The sequence below is a fragment of the Eurypyga helias genome, unplaced genomic scaffold, assembly GCF_000690775.1.
Source record: "Eurypyga helias isolate BGI_N326 unplaced genomic scaffold, ASM69077v1 scaffold11509, whole genome shotgun sequence".
NCBI lineage: Eukaryota > Metazoa > Chordata > Aves > Eurypygiformes > Eurypygidae > Eurypyga > Eurypyga helias.
This window is the reverse complement of record NW_010272869.1, coordinates 20,091-40,998: the sequence shown is the minus strand read 5'-3', so window position 1 is coordinate 40,998 and position 20,908 is coordinate 20,091. Positions and strand designations below refer to the sequence as shown.

Genomic DNA, 20,908 nt, shown 5'->3' with positions numbered 1-20,908 from the left:
GGTGTTCCTGCACCTTCCTGGGTTCTTGCTCCTCTCTCCAAAGCGTCACCTGCTGTTGTTTTCCAGGCCCTCATTGTCTCGAGGGCACCGATAAGCCTTGATGGCCCTGACCAACCCCAAATGGAGCTTTTGCTCGCTCTGTCCAGCCCCTGAGATACTGCATCCCGTGGGCACTGCCTGCGCAGGGTCCCACATGGCTCCCTACCCCTCGGGGAGCAGCCGGCCCTCGCTGCTCCCACAGACGGGGGCACGGGAAGGGAGCTGTTGGGAGGTAGCAGGAGGGAAAAGGACCGTGTGGGCATTCCCAAAAGCCTCTCAGCCTGCATCTGTGCACGAAAGCTGAAGTGCAGGAAGGAAAGATAAAACAGGAGAGCTCGTTTCCTGAGCATGAGCCCATGTGTGGCCATTGCTACAAGCTGATCCTTAATTGCAAAACTCTCCAACCAGCCCCCTGCACCCCCCTTCTGTCCATAGCTAAAGGTTCGGTTGCGATCAGAAACCAAGGAGATTGTGATGAATTTCCTTGGACTGCCCACCCAGAATCAGGTAGCTCTCACACACACACACATGCACCAGCCCTATGGATGTAACAGGAAACATGTGAAAACGAGTTGTGGATCAGCATCCCTTTGCTGACTCTGCAGACAGCAGCATCTTAGGGACACAGAGAGAGCACAGCTGATCTTTCCGAGACTTTCTTCCTGTCTATAAAATGGTGTGGTAAAATCACCCCAGACCCTATAGATGTTCCTTATTGTATGTTTCTATTAATGTCCAGGGAATGGAGCATGAGGAACTCCTGATCCAAGCAGGACCTGCAGATGTTCATACTTTTCTTTCTGAGCACATTCCCTGTCTTATGGTCCTGAGGAAGAGGAATGCTCTTAGGGACAACAAGCACACATAGTCCAGATGGTCTAGGAGCCCAATTCCTGCAGGACTGTCTGCCTCCCCCTGAGCCCTTATCTCCCCTCTTTTGCAAACTTTTGACATCATCTTCCTGTGGCTCAGCACTACAATCCCACAGAGGATGGATAAAGCTGGGAAGAGGCAGCCTGAGATGTCTGCACTCCTGGGGAATATAAGCCTGGATTGCTTTCACTAACAAGACTGTGTTTGCCTGAGAAACTCAGCCAGCTAAACCTTAGCAAAGGTAAGGAAAACGGGGTTGAAGGGAGGCTGTGCCTGCAGACAAATCATTCGCTGTCTCGCTGTCCTTTGCTACACTGACGCTGGGAGTCAGCAGGGAAGGAGAAAGGGAAGGGAGAGATTCTCTAATGCCTGGAAATATTTCTCATAAGTCTAAGAACATATTCCCAGCAACGTTTTTTGTGGGGTATTACCCAGCCTGCATCAAATGCTCCTTGAGTTTACTCAGTTTGCTTTTTATGCTAAGCACTCTGTGTTTCCTAAGGCTGATTTAACAAGGACACCCTGTGATTAGTTGTCTATCAAGACATTTTTGTTAAATAACAGAACAAGTTTGTAGCAAAGAAAATAACAGTCTAGTTTTCACTTTAACATCTGCATGCAAATAATAAGCCTTATCCAACTTTAGCTCAACATAGGGGGGCCCCTTTCTGCTCACCAAATTGCTTGCAGATGATGGGGGCTCAGAGCAGCTCAGTTACTAATGCACAGCCTAACATCGCTTGACTCCACTCTGCTTGCTCTTCACAAAGTGATCGCCAAGCACCCGGCATGGAAAGCAGCACAGGGCTGTGAAGGTCTGTGCTGGTATTGCATGCCAGTATGGGCAGCCAGATGCTGGGTTTGAAGAGAAAAGGCATTCTGCTGCCCTCAGCAAGACAATTCCCAGGCTTTAGTCCCATTAATAAAAATAGTAATGGGAACATTATACATCTGTGCAGTCCGAATATGCCTTCTATACCCCCCGTCATCAGTACATTTCTTGCTCTGCCCATGCGAATCCCCCATTCAGCGGTATAAAACCATTCCGTGATTCTGTGCTGTGCAAGGTGGTACAGCACGGGCTGCCGCTGAGCTCAGGCTGTGTAGGAGCATCGCTGGCACAGCCCAGCTCTGCATGCCTTCCTGGAAACAGCTGCGGCTCCTCAGCACTGTCAGGGCTTAGCCCATGGTGGGTTAAACTGGCGTTAAAGCACGTCTCCCTCAGTTCTGATCTCCTGTTGCCATCGGTATGGTTTGGATACGCTTGAATTGAGGTGAATTTAAGCATCCTAACTCTGAGCTGAACCCCAGCCATGGAGTCAAAGGCCTGAATTCATCCTGGCAGTGTCTTCAGCCATAAGAAGGAAAGTGGCCAAAAAGCATTTTAATGTAAAGGGGAAAAGGAAGTTTCTGGTCTTCTGGAAGTTTTTTCACTTTACTACAAATTCATTCATTCTTTAAGCTGACAGAAAAGGGGGAAATTAGGACAACTAATTGTAAAAACAGCAAAAGCTTCTGAAACTCTTTCAATCTTCTCCAAAAATAAATGCAAGCTTTACATTTTGGTAGGTTGGAGGTGCTTTTCTTTCCCTTAAAAGGAGCCAACTATCCTAAACCAAAATGTTTCATTACAGGGTGAAAACAAACAATATTTGAAGGGTTTTTTTCAGGAAAATTAGTTGAAAAAATGTTTGTTGGCTTGGTTTTTTTTAAGTTTAGTCAGAACAATCTCTTGGTTTGACAGCAGATCAGATAATACCACCTATTCATCCAGGCCTATTTTAAATAAAGGGCTCTTGAGATTTCCTAAGTGCTTAAATTAAAATGGGTGAATGAATAAGGGATATAAGTGCTTTTGATGGAAATAACAGCATGCATGTTTCTAAGAGTGCAGCAGTGAGAAAAGCCAGTGGATATGACCAAGTCTGTTGTACTCCCATGGTTGACTGCAACCAGAGTAGTGGTGAGGAATGAAAGAGGGAGTACAACAAGCACTCTCCTTTCCAAATGAAGTAAATACATAGGCAAAACATGGAAATGAACTGAAGCTGAGGCAGTGACAGAGGGGATAACTCAGTGCCAGGGCTCAGAGCTGAACACAGGAATCCCAATATCAACCTCTGTTTGGTCCTTTCTACATCAAGCCCCAGTTCCTGCTCTTTACTTTAGCTAGGGCAATTCAAGTACTTACTCCATAAATGACAACTCTGGATGTGTTTTTTTTCCAGCCTTGGCACTGAGATGCAGTTTCATTTCATGTCTTGCCCAGCAGATTTACAGTGTGGTGATTTGAAGAAAGTAGAATCATCATGAAAGGCATGCTAAAAATAGGAACCAGACCAGGAATTGAAACGAGGAAGGAGAAGCGAGAGCTTGGCCCCCTAAAAACATCTCAATGAAGCTGAATGAAGACAAGAATAAACATACGCTGGATGGAAACACAGTAACTGGAAACAGTCATTCCTTGGCAGCAAAGCACCTGGCTCTGCACATCAGCGGCTCTTCTGGGGAAAGCTGGGAGCCAAGAACATGGCCATGTGGCCTCCAGACCCCCCAGACACACACCAAATACCGCACACCTCATGTGGGAAAAACAGAGGCAAGGGTGCATGAAGGACGCTCCACCAGCAAAGCCAATGGAAAGCAAGAAGGAGAAGAAAAACACCCGAGCGTTGTGAGGGGGTACCATGTACCAAACCCTGAAGGCACACAAGTGTATCAGTGTGGAACATGTGGGAAGAGCTTCTTAAAGAAGAGAAATCCCGTAGTCCACTGGAGGAAGGTCCAAAGTTGTCTACAGGGCTGGAAGGAGGTGCACCAGGACCAAGCAGCATCATGTGCAAGGAGCAAGACAAGCAAGGCCAAGGAGGGACCATCCCCAGCGCAGGGAGATCCATGCCAAGGAAAAGTGTTACGAGACCTTCACTGTGGTGTACCAGGTGGTGCCGGTGTCTCAGATAAAAGTGGGGATATAGTGAGCTAAAATACCCACCATTAAAAGTGGCTGAGACTGCACATTTCTGCTTTCTCCTCTCCATGGTGACGGTGTCTGGATGACTAGAAGGGTTTGGGAGGGCCAGGGTGAGCACAAATGTACAGGTCACACAGGGTCCCTGCTGGCAGCCACTGTCCTGGGGTGGTGAAAATCAGTGTTGCTGATGGAACTTTCCTCCCATCCAGACCTTGAAATGCAGATTCAGATTTCTTCATGTTGCTCACCTCCACAACCTCTCAAAATACAGAGAAAAGTTATTTGAGATTCAGGATATTTGACTGAGATTTTTGCCCCTGAATTACCTTCTGAAGAAACTTGTCCCTCTCCATGGACCAGAAGGGACACAAGCCTGTGCTCCACAGCTTGGGCTGTCATCACCTCTGGGCTTTTCCTACTTCATGGATGAGACCAACAAAGAAATCCCGCCCTTATCCAGGACCCAGCAGAATCAGAGTCAGGTCCATCTATATTCATACCTTATATTTTTCTTTTCTTTTGCTTGTAATAAAAATTAAGAGGACCTTGATCCATGCCTTACTTTCAGTGATCATGGTTGCAGTCTGGAATGAGTCTCTCCCCAGATGAATGACAGCTGCAGTGTTCCCAGCCCTCTCCCCTTGTGTCTGTCTCCCCAGCTAGTTAGCTGGGTCCTTGCTGCCCAGTTTTGTGAAAGGTAGACTTGAACTCACCGTTTGCTCTTCCATCCCATTCCATAAGGTATTTACCTGTCCTACAACCACAACATTTGCAAGAGAAATGAGAGCAGACCTTAAGAGTTTGAGGTGGGAGAGAGAGAAAAGAGGACTCAGCTACCTGGGGCAGTGGAAAGGTCTTAAAGGTACTTTCTTCTTTCCCTGCCCCACCCCCAGGTGCTTTCGCAAGTCATCCAGCAAAATTAACTCACCCAGCTAAATTAACTCACCCTGCACCTGCAGTCACTTGGTCCATTCAAGGGAGCAGAGGCACAGATGGTGGCAAGGAGCAGCACTCCCCTCTCAAAGGCTCCTCACTGCAAAATGAGTGTAACAGCAGCATCAACTTGCTACTCCCCATCCACCTGCATTAGGACAGACGGTGTCTCCATACCTGGTTTTCACCAGGACAGTTTGTCAACTGAGTCACCACGTATCCGCCCCCCACTGAGGACAAGAAAGGTATCTGGTGCAACAGCATAAGGTCACTGGTATGAGAGGACTTCATTTCTCCTTTGCCTGGGGCTTCCCCTTCAACTAGCCAAGTGTTTTAATCTGCCTGTGACACCTCCAAAAACAAACAATCAAACAAAAATCAAACAAAACAAAAAGAGAACATAAAAACATCCACTTTCTCCTGGGTTTTGCCTTTCTTCTCTATTTTGTAACTGGGAAAAAAGAAGCAAAAAGAATGTCGGTGTCACTCCTTCTTATGGTCACTTGGCAAGCCATCTGTAAGCCAGGAGTGTGACATAGGGTGATCCAGACAGTCCAGCTTCCTACCCAAAAGGTCAAGAAAAACTGAAGCTGTTTTTTCCAAGGTTTCAAAAAATGGGATATAATAACTTTTTTTTTTTTTTCCCCTGAGGGTACTAAATTCCTGTAAAAGACAGACATGATAGTCACAGTATTTCAGCCGAATTTTAGAGGTGGGGAAACTGAGGCAAAACTTTGGTTCTACACAAAATCCCACAAACAGTCTGAGCCAGATGCACACTCTCATCCTTCTGTTCCGCCATGTCATGCTTTGAAACAATTGTGGACTGATTTCATCTGCTCAATAGTGTCAGGAGACACTGGTTTGGTGTCTAAGTGACACCAGCGAGCACATATATGAAATCAGAAAACACAAGGAGCACAAAACATGCAACGACCAACACAGGCTTACTGCTTTCTTCCTTTAAAAATTAATTATTTTCACTTTTTTAAAAATTACTATTTTTTTTTTAAGTCTTAATTCTGAGAGTTTGTCCTCCCAGTACTTTAACCTGAACTACCCCAGGTGCTAGTGATAACATCCAGGCAAGGTGGCTGTGTCTGTATGAGTAATTCAACCCAGCGGAGGATACTTCTCCAGCCCCGAGGGCTCTAAGCTGGCTTGCATCCATGCAGCTCAATTCCGTTCAGGATGGCATCATCTAGCTCTGACCTGGGTCTCATCCCTGGCTCCAGCTCTGACTCAGGCTGAAACTTTCAGGTAAAGACATGAGAGCTGAGAAAATTGTGTTCTGGTGCCCAGGAACGTCACCGTTTCTTTCAGAGACGTAGCTTGGGTTTCCCATCACCCCAAATTATATCACACCACAGCCCATAAGCCACCAAAAGCTCCAGGACCTGCTACGTGACCCAGACTGGCACAACCATGGGTTTACTGTGGTTTTCTGCCGGCATCAGTGTTGCTGGTTATAGCCACAGCCTAATCCAGGCAGCTTGCTAACCGCTGCAAAGCATCAAGGAACAGGCAGTCCAACCTCCCTGGGAGCTGGAGACTCACAGCCACATGGAAGAAACCTTTTTCTTGGACTCACTGGCTGGAGACACCCTCCACCATGTCAAATAGAGGATGCAGACCTGGGCTCTGCCACTGTCTCACCAAACATCCCCTTTCAAATCACCCTTTTGCAAAGCATTTTGAGATCCACAGACAAAAAGGTCATGGAAAAGGAGAGTATAGAATCATAGAATCACAGAATGGTTTGGGTTGGAAAGGACCTTAAAGACCATCCAGTTCCAACCCCCCTGCCATGGGCAGGGACACCTTCCACTAGACCAGGTTGCTCCAAGCCTCATCCAGCCTGGCCTTGAACACTTCCAGGGATGGGGCATCCACAGCTTCTCTGGGCAACCTGTCCCAGTGCTTCACCACCCTCTCTGGGAAGAATTTCTTCCTGAAATTGCCTTTCCTTGCTTGCATAATGGTAAGGAGGGTCAGCCACAAGAACAGAGTGAAAGCATCCCCGCCGAGATCTCAGAGGTACGTAATGGGGACTTCTAATGCAAAGCGGTACAGTTCAGCTGCCTAAAAATAGCAATTTAAAAAATAAATAAATAAAAAAAGAGAACTAATGTGAATCAAAAGCTATTTCCAGCCTGCTGCAGCGTGGGCACTGCGTTTCCCTGAAACAGCCCCCAGCCACCGAACGCAGGCATCCTGCACAGCGAACGGGCGAGCTCCCAGGAGCCGGCAGCCGTGCGGGGACCAGGCGCTGGGCGGGCAGCCAGGGGTACCAGGGGCAGCACTGGCCGGGACTCCCAACCCATCCCCGAGAGGTTTCAGGGCTGCTCTTTCCTTCCCACAAACTCCTTCTCACCCTGTCCCAGCTCCTTCCTCTGTCTCTCCTCCCCCGGTGGTTTTTACACCACAGACTTCCTGTGAGTCAGCGCCAGCGGACACGAATGAAGTAGCTGCATGATGAAGAGCTCACAATAGGTAGAAATAAGAAAATTTGGCCAATAACACTTGGACGCTTCCAGACCTGCGTGCTGCTGAGGGAGATGGGAGACAGGTCAGTAAATGGCTGAGCTGGGATGTCTGGGGCCAGGTCGGGGTGCTCGGGGCTGAACCCCTCCGTGATGTCTGCCTGTATCCCGCAGCATCCCAGGGCAGCAGAAGGACATCCCTGGAAGTTGGGGGTCACCGCTACGAAGCCAGAGTATTTGCCATGGTTGGTTGTGGTGGAGCAAACTGCCCTGGCTTGGACAACTCGCCCTGCTTGCCTTTCCCAGGCTGAATCCTGCCTGAGGCTTGCTCTCCTGGCTGGAGGTGACCCATGGAGTCAGGGGTAGAGCTGGTCCTCCTCGGCACGGGAGCAGGAACAGCAGCACAACATGGGAAGGGGCATCTATCCCTTAAAATCTGCCTAAGAACCATGCTTCTGGAGCATCTGTGTGACAAGCATTTTCAGGAGTGATGGAGACATGGGTAGGAATGAGTTAAGAGGTCCAGCCTTGCAAGGAGAAGCTGTGCCTGCCTGTTCCTCCGTGTGTGTCTGTGCTGGTGTGGGAGGTTATTCCCAGTGAAAGGAGCCAAGCAGATGAGGAGCTGCTCATGCTCATGTGTTTCACAAGGAAAATTCAGGTAGCTGGGCTGACATGCAGACACCTCCAGGAAAAAGCAGCCCAGTGCACAAAACAGCTGGAGAGAAACATTTGCCTGGAGTGATCTCTGGGCTCCGAACAGCTGCTCACTACCGGATTAAAAGCAACCACGATTTCTCAGCCTAACTGAAAAATCTCACCCAACACCCATCCTTGCTTTTGGGGAGAAAGGAGTAGAGGTGCTGCAAATGCCCTGGGTGGGATGGCTGGATCAGGGCTCCCTTTGCCCAGCTGAGGGGTTGGGCAGGGGCTTCTCAGGACACCCCATCACTTCAGGGCACTTGGGATTCAAGGAGTAGGGGACGAGAGAATTTTGGCTGGCTGACCCAGATGTCCCTGTCCCCTAGCGAGTTGGACGTGACACAAAATATCTGGAGAAATAAATGGGCACCTGCCGGGGGACGGGGTTTGCCCAGCCAGATGAGCCTCAGACAATGCCCAAGCAGTTCTGTTTCACAGCTGTGAGGTTTCGGTGCCGTCTGGAGGCTGAGAAGCACAGCATGGTATGTCCCTGTTTGCTCATCCTCAACATTTCCCCTTCTGGTCCCAGGAGGTCCCCCTCTGCCAGTGCACTGAGGAGGCGCAGATGGTCTCAGTGACCATTCTTCACGTGGGATGTGTCTGGTCCTGGCCCCTGGTTTTGTCATCCTGGCTCAGAGCGGGGATTACACAACCCCAGAATGGGTCTGGGTGTGCCCCTCACCCAGAGGGATTTACTTCTCGAAGAGCAGATGACCGTGATTTGGCCCCTGATGGTTATGACCTCCAGCCTTTACCATCTCTCAGAAGGTAAAGGGGTGTTGGTCCCTGCTCAGAGGAACCCCTCAAACCACCAGTTTCTTGTCATGAATACCTGGAGATGTGGAGAAACTCAAGCCTGTGCCAGAGAGTTCCAGCAACCTACTTCAATCCCTTCCTAGATTTTGACGTCTCTTGGCCTTTGGTTTTACTAGAAGTAACTAAGCTTGATGGGGCTTTTATTTACGATTTTATTTTCCACATGACAGCTTACCACGCTAAAAGTGTTTGGTTTGCTGTTTTTTTTTTTTTCTTGTTGGCCTTGCCAATAACACCTGCCTTGGTTTCTTTCCAGGTTCAGCCCTCATGAAAGAAAACATAGGCTTTCATCTAAAGAAGAGTAACTCAGATGGGCACTGGCACTTTCCCATGGTCGCTACTTGCCAGCAGCCCTGGCAGGCAAGGAAAGCTGGTGGCAATGGCCAGGAGGACTCCCAGCTATGCCCCTCCTAGTGAAAACCACCCAGGCCCCCCGCTCTGAAGAACTGGGTGATGGAACATCCATCCAGGATGACACTGGAGCTCTTGGAGGTAGAGAGTTTTCTCAGTCATGCTCGGGAGAAGTCGTACACTTGCATGACTTGTGGGGACAGGTTTTTAAGTAAGAGAGCATGCTGGTGGCCCACCAGAAATCCCACAAGGAAAAGACAAAGGGTAAAGGCTGTCGGAAGGAGGGCCATGCTGACCGGGCTGGAGGCCGCATCCATAGGGGACGGGCAGTGCGGCAAGCACTTCACCCAGCCCACTCAGCTGGTCACCCACCAGCGTGTCCACACTGGTGAGTGGCCCTACCCCTGCCATGACTTCGGCAAGCACTTCAGCGACAAGTCCCGAGCACATCCACACCGGTGACCGTCCCTTCCCCTGCCCCACCTGCAGCAAGTGCTTCCACCAGATCGCCTTGGTCAAGCGCTGCCGTGTCCATGAGCGTGGCAGAGGGGGTGAAGGCACCAGTGCTAACACCAACGCTGACACCGATGCCAACGCCAATGGCCATGCCAACACCTATGTTGATACCAACACCAACGGCAACAGCGATGTCGATGCCAACGTGAACCCCAACACCAGCGTCAACACCAATGACAAGGTAGCTGGCAAGGTTTCGACGAGCGCCCTGCGCTCCATCCCCCAGTGCAGCCCCTTCTGCTCTACATCCCATTTATCCATATCGTGCCATTAAGAGCTCCGGTACCACGGAGCGATGGCAGGAGCCAAAGGAAGGCATGAGATGCTAACAAAAGCTTGCAAACACTGGGCCAGGCTGTCTTCAAACCCTGCGTGGTCACCAGGCGAGCCAAATGGACAGTTACACACAATTAAGGATCGTTTGCATTTTGTACTTTTACCCCCAGTAGATCTGTTTGATTTTGAAGATTTCCTTCAGCGTTTCTGTTGTTTTAATCATCTGGGCTTTTTCCTTCATTTGTTTCTCTTTTGGTAAATTCATCACCCTTAAAGAGAGAGACTGATAACAGACCGTGATAAAAGTACACTAAACTCCTACATGAAAAGCAGGGAATTAAATCATTCATTGGAAAACAGACCATGGTGGAAGACTGCTGTTCCCTGAAAGCTTTGTATCCTTTCAAACTTGCTTTTTTTTGTGTGCGAGATGTTCTTGCTCCAGTAATCTTAGCACTGCCCTATTTCTGCAAGCTAAAGAGCCAGCGAGCTGGCGTGTAGGCTGAGCCGTCGCTGACCAGTTGCCCCCGCCTTGTCCCTTGTTTGGGGATTTTCTCTCAGGAATTAAATGACAGCGAGGAACAAATTATCCAGCTCCCCTTTTTCTAACTGATCCTGATTTCTTTAACTCACATTATGTCTTGCTAATAATCCCGCTGCACATAAACAAAGTTGAGCTGGGGATGATTGGAAAGCAGCTACGTACATCACATGGTAAAACTTCTGCCTTGATTAGGTGACCGCTTTTCCAATCAGGGGATTATGAGTGATGAGTAACAGACCATGTTACTGGAGCACGGATACAAGAAAAGGCTTTGCCTGAGTGTCTTTCCAATGAAACCCAGGAGGACAGCGAGCAGAGCGTGAGCACAGCCCGGTTGGAATCTGCTTTGGAGAGCACGAGCAGCTCTGTGGTTATGAGCTGTGGCTGGGCAGTTTTACACCGGCTTTCTAGAAAAGTTTGGTCACCTTGGGGTGAATGAATTTGAATTCTTAGTCAAAGTCTCTCACCTACAAATCGTCCCAATGTCAAGTACGAAAATAGAACAAATTTGCAATAAACCTGTTTTTCATTATGTCAGTGGTTGCCGATTCTCCATGCTCTGGGACTGGCTTTATGTCACCAGGATTCATGTCTAGAGCATGAATGTAAACATCTGATCTGGTCATCCCCCATTTAAAATCAAAGGAGAAAAGCTGAGAGATGGAAAAAGTGATTTTTCTGCCCGATTTAGATGTCCACTCTGAGATGAGACTCCAGGACTTCGTTGATGCTACTGCCTACATCTCCACGGGCTGCAAAGGGGAGCCGGGCTCAGAGGGAGACATCCCCATCGGGACTCCAGCCCACAGCAGCCCACCTATTCGGGAAAGGGGCAGGACTGTAGGGACAGAGGCTGCAGCAATATTAGATACGATTGGTGCACAGGAGTCAGCACTGCAGAGGCCTCTGATGCAAAACCATCCCAGCCCTGAGCAATTTGTTTGCTGCGCTGCACCATGCTGATGGACCCCTGCCTGCGAATGGTCCCGGCGGCTCCCCGAGGGAGCGAGCTGGTGCAGACAGGGGTGTGGAAAGGCCAGTATAATCCACACAGGGGGACATGATTGCTTCCCAGGTGTATTTTTTATGACTTTGCTTTTATTTATTGGTAGGCAGAAGGTAGCCGTGGAAGAATTGTGAACACCCACTGAAATATTAACATATGATCCAATGTTATTTGCTGTTCTTCCCAATTTTTCTTTTAACAAAACAAAATAAATTACATTTTGCAATTGTCCTTTTAATATCACACCCCAGCATACTTTTGCTGTGTAGGATCATGCAGCTGTGATTCGCCTCTTTCCCCTAAATTTTCTTCTGCATTTCCTCTGATTTGCAGATAGTTTGCCTCTGTTTTTCTAATAGAAAGCTGTACTTCAGTGCTGTTGGATTCAAGTCATCCCAAATGGGATGGAGATGGGGGAGGTGAGAGTTTGGGATGGAAGCATCCACCTGGGACCAGGACACCAGCATCCTCATCTTGATTCAACCCTTCATTCCATCGCGGGTCTGAAGGGCGGATTATGTGAGACCGAGGTTTTGCTATAGGAATCACTGAGGAGGAACTTAACTTTCCAAATCTCTCTATAAACATTTGGAAAAGGACATCCCAGGGCCTCACCCATCTTGGTGTAAACCAGTCCACAAAAATCAGACATAAACAGAGACAAAATACAGGTGAAAACTGATGAGAAATCCTGTCTCCGAGTGTCTGCTGCATCCCAGTTGTCTCCTGATAATTACTGTTTGCTGGTGATGATAGTTTTGCAAAGAGGAGCTTATCAGTGGGGGATGAGCCACAGGGCAGGAAACGAGAACACGACCTCTCTTGTTTGTGTTCATACCTTGCATCATGAGCATCCTAAAACCACCCTTCACCCTGCCAACCCAGGGCTGTGCTTCCTGGGGCGTGCAAAGACGGGGTGGAAATGACACAAACCACTTTTGTTTAACAAACACCCTTCTCACCACCACTTTTATTTAACAAATCCACCCAGCTGATACTCTGCTCCCCAGGCACGCCTGTTTCCTTCCTGTGGTTTGCCCCAGACCTTCATTTTGCTGTGTGGTTTGTGATGGCACCGGGCTACGCGTTTGGGGACCTCTCTTAGCCAGATGTGCATCACAGGCACGTTTGGGGACCTCTCTGACCCAGATGTGGCTCACCAGCCATTCGGTGACACAACGGGGTGTTTCCTTCCAGTGTCCCTTAGCTATTTTCCAACCAACTCTTACCAAGCAGGTGAATTCCCAGATCCTCCAACCTCCATCGATCCCATTTTTGCTTGCACCAACCAGTCGAGAGAACAGACTTGCTCCTTCCCTCCTACAGAGTGACATTCGTTATTCAGAACAAAATATTACATTGCCGTGTTATTTAATCAAGTCAAAATTCATGGGCAGCATCTGTGCAGAAGATAAAATGTTTCGGGACAGTTTAGTCCTTTTCTTATCTGAGTGATTACGGTTATGTAAAGACTTTTCTTTCAAACACGGAGATGGAGTTTCATAAGCGAGGGACCAAAATAGTGCCAAGTAGCCAACCATCTCCCCTTGATTACACTGGATTAGTACAATTAATCTGTAGGTATTAGTGACCAGCAGGGTTTTGCCTGGAGGATATAATATATATTTATTAATTCATATCTGATTTCCCCCAAGAGGCAGAAAATCCAGTTGTGGGCTCTTCTTTCCATCGTTATATTTTTGCAAATGGGGTTGCAGAATTTGGAAAATTACCAAGGGGCTCCTGATCGGAGTGGGGACAGTTAGCACAGGGGGGACGAGACCTCTGCTTACTTTTAATGTCTCCTGAGCATGATGCAATTGGGAATTGTCTCCTGGGTGAGCGCGAGCCGGTGTGGGACCTCAGCCAGGACCTGCTGGGGTTAGTGGGAGGGTAGCAAATATCTACCAGTATAACCATCCCTACAGGCACTTTCCAGACACTCCAGCTTTGCTGTCCAAGGGTGGAGGAAACTAAAGCTCAGAAATATGGAACTGTTCACCTGGGGGATCAGGAATCCTTACTCTAAGGCTCCTGTTCAGTTGCTGCAAAAACACGTCTCATGTAAATACCCCATTCACTAACATTAAGCCCTTGAAGAAAAAGCAGAGCTTCGCTCTGTCCCAAACTGAAAACCAAAAAGGAAAGACAAGATTTCATTGCTTTGGGTTTGGGGGAATAGGTGCTGAGGAGTTTTTTGCTTTTCTTGCTGCAAAGCAGCTGCATTTCTCACCGATTTATAAATGAGGACATAGAAGCCTGGTCTGAAGCAATGCCCATTTGACCTGATTAAAGATCAATTTGTTTAAACACTGCTCTTAGTACTGTCCAGCTGTGGAACCCTCAACATCAGAAGGATATAGACCAGTTGGAGCGAGTCCAGAGGAGGCCACAAAGATGCTCCGAGGGCTGGAGCCCCTCTGCTATGGGGACAGGCTGAGAGAGTTGGGCTTGTTCAGCCTGGAGAAGAGAAGGCTCCGGGGACACCTTATAGCACCTTCCAGTACCTGAAGGGGCTACAAGGAAGCTGGGGGGGACTTTTTACAAGGGCCTGGAGTGACAGGACAAGGGGTAACGGGTTTAAACTGCAAGTGGGGAGGTTTAGATTAGCTATCAGGAAGAAGTTCTTCCCAGAGAGGGTGGCGAGGCACTGGGACAGGTTGCCCAGAGAAGCTGTGGATGCCCCATCCCTGGAAGTGTTCAAGGCCAGGCTGGATGAGGCTTGGAGCAACCTGGTCTAGGGGAAGGTGTCCCCGCCCATGGCAGGGGGGGTGGAACTAGATGATCTTTAAGGTTCCTTCCAACCCAAACCATTCTGTGATTCTATGATTCTATAGATGGATTTAGCTTGTGTGTGTTGATTTGTGTGCTGACAGCTGGGAAAACAACTGATTGCAACTCTGATTCTTCCCACACCTCCAAGTCTTCACAGACCAGACAAGGGCCGCAAGGAGATGCAACACAGACACACCTTCACTCTGTGTGCTATGTCGAAGTTGTTACCTGCCAGTTTTATTGATTATTCCCAAATTCTTGTATTAGAAGACAAAATAAACATTTCTTTTCTACCCCTCTTCTTCACACACTCCCTAAAAGTGGGGATGACCCTAAACGCAGTCTGAATCCAGAGCTAGAGTCCCGGCGATGCACGCCGAGAGATCACCTGGAAAACACACATTTGGCTTTCATGGCGCTTTTCCTTTTCCACAGCTTTAAAAAATGAATGAGCAATGTGCTCCCACCCCCTTGCAGGGGAGACAGCTGCAGATTATAGCAGAAAGCGGAGTGTTACATGATCAGCCCTCGGATAGGAACATGGAAATGAGTGTGGCAGAGCCATGTGGAGCTAGACCGAGGTGCAGCAGCCTCCGCTTATAAATACTTAACTCTGCCTATCTGGCGCAGAAGGTGAATTGCGGGTCACAGCAAAGATAGGAATCAAAAAGGTTTAAGCTGAATTTCCAAAGTACATCTTTGTTAGGACAAGCTCATCGTCTTCAGCTTGTTTTTTTTTTTTTAAATCAGAGGGATTTTTGCAACACACAGGCCAGGCAAGGCTCACACCGCTTCCTTCGGGACTTGGCTGAGCTCCTGTCCCCCGGGGTCCCCCTCCATCAGCACAACGGAGCAGAACCAGCCGTTTGTGAGGCCTGTTTGCAATGCCCACGTAGGACTGAGACAAATCCCACCCCAGACTCTGTTATCACAGAGGCTGCCCAGGAGGCTACAACCATCCATGCTGCAAATAAACGCATTTAATCAGACGGATCCCCCCCAGCTCCATAAGCTCATGCCATGGGAATCCAAACTTCACTCTTACACCCCAGCTATGCACTCCCCTAAAGGCGAACTACTATAAACCACATTTCTAAGGCTTTATTAGGATTGTTATCCCCCCTGCATTAAAATCCAAGCTGCAGCAGCACGCTCAGCCATTCACAGCATTAGACCAATGGAGCACTGGAGGTCCAGGGCTACAGCACAAGTGAAACACCCAGAAGAGTTCAAAATAAAATACACAAGTTTCAGAGAAGAAATACCATCCTATCACTTGCTATCCTCTGCCTGACAGCACCCTCTCCTGGGAAGCAGGAGCTGCTCGCAGAAGGGTGCACCCTGCTCGGCTCCCATCAGCTCCTCAGTGCTGAGCACCAGCAAGTAAAGCGCAGAGCCCTCCGGGGTGAATTTAAGCAGAGTGGCACTAGATAGGCTCTTCTGAGCTATTTTTTGCAATTTCTTTTGAAGGAGTTTGAAGATTGTTGCATGATCAACTCTTGGGCAAAATCACGGCACCCAGTTGTTTGGTACCCACTTGCTGATGGGTGCAGCTCCTGCCAGCCAGGAATCAGCACCGACACCGGTAAAGCCTGGCAAATCTCTGCATGGCATTGCTGGAGCAGCAGGTAGAATCTGCAACGTCCTAATTTTTAATTAAATATGTCCTCAGACATGTCCCAGCTTTTTTGTTTGTTTGCTTGAAATGCAGGTGAGCAGCACCTCTCTGCAGATCATGTGCATGTTAGGGCTACAACACGCGTGTTCAGCTGACTACATCACGTAGCGACACGGGCTGTGAGCTAAGAAGGGGACGAGCAGCTCAGCTGCCCAGGGATGCCAGGCAGGGCCAGGGCAGCACCATCAGCGTCCCTCTGGCTGGGCTCCAGATTGCACCTCCTCCAAAATCCTCCTCATCCCTTGCTCTCTGCAACGGGAGCAGTGCCGCACTTGTGGCAAGCATTGGTCAGGTCTCCACTGGACTGGATATAACACAGTGCAGCTGGTTCCAGGGCTTGTTTGTATTTTAAATCACAAGGTTTTTAACTACAAACCACGTGCAGGGTTTAACGTGCATCCTGGGCTAACGCTCCACTTTGATGGCCAAGCACTGAAGTTAAGACACAATTTGCTAATTAGTTCCCTGGTGATGGTCACTCCTGGCCAACGTTTATCTGTCCTTACCTTAAGGAAATAGTACTGCTGTGTGTGCTGGCAGAGTGGAGGTGTGTAATTACCTATTTGAGCATGGAGAGCCGCAGGGAGATGGACAGAGGAGCTGACCTGAGCTTCCAGCCCCTGCTCAAAAGGCAGAGGTGGGCAGTGAGCGGGTCGGACACCTCCCTGGAAGCAGGCAGGTCCCTCAATGCAGCCCAAGGCCCAAGTCATTTCAGGGCTCTGCTCAGATCCTTTGAAACAGGGACACCTCGAAGCACCAATGGCTTGGGAAGGCCCTGCCTGCTCTCCATACTCCTCCACCTGCCCATGGGCTGCTGTATTTGTCCAGCACCTGGCACGCAGGCACCCTGGCTGTCTGTGTTTCACTCTAATAACGGAGCTTCAGTTAGTACATTAACTCTGTGCAGCCTGGAGCATTCACCAACCATAACTCTGTGCAGCCTGGAGCATTCACCAAACATTATGACCCTCACTCACCCCAGAGCAGGGAAAGTGAGACTGAAAAAAGCTTCCTGGGAGGGATCCACAGGCACACAAAGAAAGAATCATGGAACGGTTTGGGTCGAAAGGGACCTTAAACACCATCTAGTTCCAACCCCCCTGCCATGGGCAGGGACACCTTCCACTAGACCAGGTTGCTCCAAGCCTCATCCAGCCTGGCCTTGGACACTTCCAGGGATGGGGCATCCACAGCTTCTCTGGGCAACCGGTCCCAGGGACTCGCCACCCTCTCTGGGAAGAATTTCTTCCTGATATCTAATCTAAACCTCCCCACTTTCAATTTAAACCCGTTCCCCCTTGTCCTGTCACTACAGGCCCTTGTAAAAAGTCCCCCCCAGCTTCCTTGTAGCCCCTTCAGGTACTGGAAGGTGCTATAAGGTCTCCCTGGCGCCTTCTCTTCTCCAGGCTGAACAAGCCAAACTCTCTCAGACTGTGCCCACAGCAGAGGTGCTCCAGCCCTCGGAGCGTCTTCGCGGCCTCCTCTGGACTCGCTCCACCCCGTCGAGCTCCACGTGCAGCCCATCTCTACAGCTTACACACTGCAGGTCCTTTGAACAGCCCCAGGCCAAAGAAATGCCCCAGCCCATTAGCCCTGCTCAGGGTCAGGCACATCTTTCCATCAGCCCCTTTCAGGCACAAGGCAGACCCAGAAATCTGCCATAGAATCACAGAATGGTTTGGGTTGGAAGGGGCCTTAAAGACCATCTAGTTCCAACCCCCCTGCCATGGGCAGGGACACCTTCCACTAGACCAGGTTGCTCCAAGCCTCATCCAGCCTGGCCTTGAAGACATCCAGGGATGGGGCAAGTGATCCAGTTTACCTCAAGGATGCAGGGTTTTCTTTGAGGGGGGAGGAAAAATAGGACATTTGGAAGCAGTGATTGCAGGTCTGGGGTCACCGCCAGGATGAATTCACACAACCAAGCCCAGCAAAACAAACCAAAATCAGCAGCAGTGATTTATGGGGAAGGTGAAACCGCCATCCTCCCAGCCCATGCCTGCCCCTCCCTCCCCCGTGCCCCCCGTCCATCAGCTTTTGCAGAAGTTCAGCTGAAACTGAAGAAAACTACACAGAAACGGTCGGTAATTACCGTGTGCCTGCCAAGCTGGGGAAGGCCTCGGCAGGTAGCGCAGAGAAAGCAGCTTCCAGTCCCACAAGTCCAAGCAGTGGGTGTTTTCAAGCAGCCTCTTTGGCAATCCCTTTTCTAAAGCCTTTCTTGCCGGGTATCCGACCTGTGTGCACGGCTGCAGCGCAGCTAAAGCTCCTTAGGAGAGGTTTATGGCCCTACGGCTGACAGCGCAGCAGCCGCCGTGCCTGACTGACACCGGGGCTGAAGGCAGGCGGGGACCAGCCCTGGGAGTTACCGGGGCCGGAGGGGTAAGGGAAGGTAAACCGCAGCCTCCGGCTGCACCGCGCAGGGTCTTCCACTGAAACACCAACTTCGCTTCTCCTCACTGGGAATTTTGGGAGCTTTTTAGGGCATCAGATCAGAACCTCTCAGGAGCACCTGATTTATTTTGTGTTTAATACTCCATGATTCCGAGGAGTTTATGAATTACTGTTTTGGCTGAAGCTCTCAGGTCATGGCGTGATTTCACAGCGTGGCGCTGCCTGCAGTCACATTTTAAGGAGAGCTCCTGTAAACGTGCAAAACATTCAGCCAGTGCAACAACTTCCAGCTCGGCTTCTCCCGCAGCCCCGTGGCGGTGGCAGAAATGGAGCCCGGCAGTAGCCGCTCCTGGGAGCCAGGCACGGGCGCGCGGCGGGGAGAGGGCAGGGCTGAAAGCCAGGCCTGCTGCCAAGGGCTCCTCGGAGCTGCTGCCAGCCCGGGACATCACCCACCTCCAGCACAGTGCTAGAGGTCACGTTTTCTAACCCGTCCTTAAATCAGTGTTTTAAACCCAAGCAAAAGCTTGGAGGGGGATGCTTCCCTTCCCTCTGACGCAGAGGTTTCTAGCCCAGGGATAGAAGTCCCTGTGATGGCAGTACCAGAGCTCTGTCCAAGGGCTGGGGGACATCTGAGAAGAAAGGACATGGAAGGACACAAGACCTGGCCTCTTCGCTTCCGCGGGACAAGAGCCTGAAGCACAAGCAGCCATAAGGCCTCTCTTTGCTGCTCTGGGTGCGGCCGGGTTTAGTGCTGCCCCAACACCAAGATGCCCTTCCCACCTCCAGCTGCAGTCGCACTGTTGGCACTTGGGCCGGAATTTCTGAAGTCACAGGGTACCTGGCTGTTTTCCCACCTGCTGGGGGCAATCTCCCACGCCAGCCCTTGCTGCCAGAAGACATTCCATGAAAAAACAACGCTGCCAGCACTCCTACCTCTCCACCGCCCCAGTTGCTCGCTCCCTCCGCCAAGCAAACCAACCATGCCAAGCAAGAACTGGAAGAGGATTTTCCACCCTGCCCTCTGTTCCGCACGCAAATGCTCCCGATTCTGCAGGAAGAGGTACAGAATACCGGCAGCCACAAGCAAGCCCTGAATCCAGCTGTCGAGGCATCTGCCTGCCGCACTGCGCGATGGCGAAAGGAGGACTGACACCGCCATCGTTGCTTCGTAAACACAAGGCCAAGCAACTAGTAGCACCTCGCCCAAGAGGCGAAGGCGATCAGAACCCAGATCAAAGAGTGTACGGCCCCAGACTTCCTGAGGGGCTGTGATAAGCCTGGAAGAGACCCAGCCATAAGGAAGGAAAAAAAAGGCATTGCTGAAGTACAAGGCTGCATGAACACAGAGAAGCAGGCATATATAATGGTGTTTTTATTCGTAACACCTTTAACTTGGACTGCATTATTTCAGTTTTTGAAGTTAAATTCAGGCAGCAATTGAGGGGGAAAAAAAACAAAACCAAAAACAAATAGTCCCTGTGTGCACCAACAATGCAGCTTTGAATAATACACGATGCATTTATTTCATATTAACATGAACAGTAAAAAGTGGACATTTGACAGGATTTTACTTTGGGTCCTTTTCTTTATTCCTCTATTGTGTCCTTTTTGCCAGTCTCTTGTCCCTCAAATTGTGGATACTTTGCCTCAACGTCAGCCCAAGTTAGATAACCGTTCGCCAGGTCACGGATGATGGCAGGAAGTTCAGAGATCTGCAAGCAAAGTCACAAGGAGACGTGAAATGTGAAGCCATCAGAATCAAGTTTCTCTGTTGGATACTTGGGGAATATGGGTGATTTTTACATCAGCAACAGAACAGGCGCAAGATCATTTTTGGGGAGAAAAAAAACAAACCACGAACTAGGAGAACATCTTAAAAATCACAGTCCATGGCACCTTGGCACTGCTCAGTTATTCAGGGTGACACATGAGCAAAATGCAACTGTCCCTGTGGTGGACCACAGCCAGGTTCACCCCTCCTAGGGTTATGCTATGTCAGGGTGATGCTACCGTTTCGGAAGGGAAAGAAAATAATACATCCAAAAGATGTAAGCCAGGACTTAGCCAGGCCTTGTTTACCCTAAGATCAGCATAAAAGAAGCTGGCAACGGCCTTTTCTTTGCTCCTCAGAGCACGCCGACATGGTTTGGATCAGCTAGGGAAACGATCATTTGCAGAAACTGAAGGGTAACGAAGTCTCGTCTCTGCGGCTCGGCAGCGAGAGGCCATCCAGGTGATACAGAGACAGACGGGTGCCCCAGGAGTTGGCACTGCCTGTTTCACTCAACCAAACCCACAGCCAGCTCCGCAGCCCCAAGCACTACAAGTGCTTTTGTACAGAGCGGGGCTAGAGCAACTCAGCCTCCAGATCATCACTAACTCCCCCTTCTCCTCCAGCAGCCAAACCGTGTTCCTGGCAGGGTGAGGGGGAGAAGGGAATGACAGAGGAGCTGAGACGGCATGTCCGCAGCTCAGAGTGGGTTCTGCTGACAGGTGATGAGACCCCTGTGGGGAGGTTTGCTGTTCCACTCTCTGTCTCATGGCTGGACTAGCAGAG

At 49.8% G+C, this 20,908-nt stretch overlaps 1 protein-coding gene across 1 annotated transcript in view; it reads right to left on the bottom strand.

The window, feature by feature from the left end:
- Positions 1-19,694: 19,694 nt before the first annotated feature.
- Positions 19,695-20,908, bottom strand: part of GARS (glycyl-tRNA synthetase) — a gene marked incomplete at its 5' end in the record, with an annotated part of 20,955 nt that continues 19,741 nt past the window's right edge. The window contains one exon of the mRNA XM_010159288.1: positions 19,695-20,063. Coding sequence (XP_010157590.1) covers positions 19,938-20,063 — 126 coding nt within the window. The remainder of the gene's footprint in view (positions 20,064-20,908) is intronic.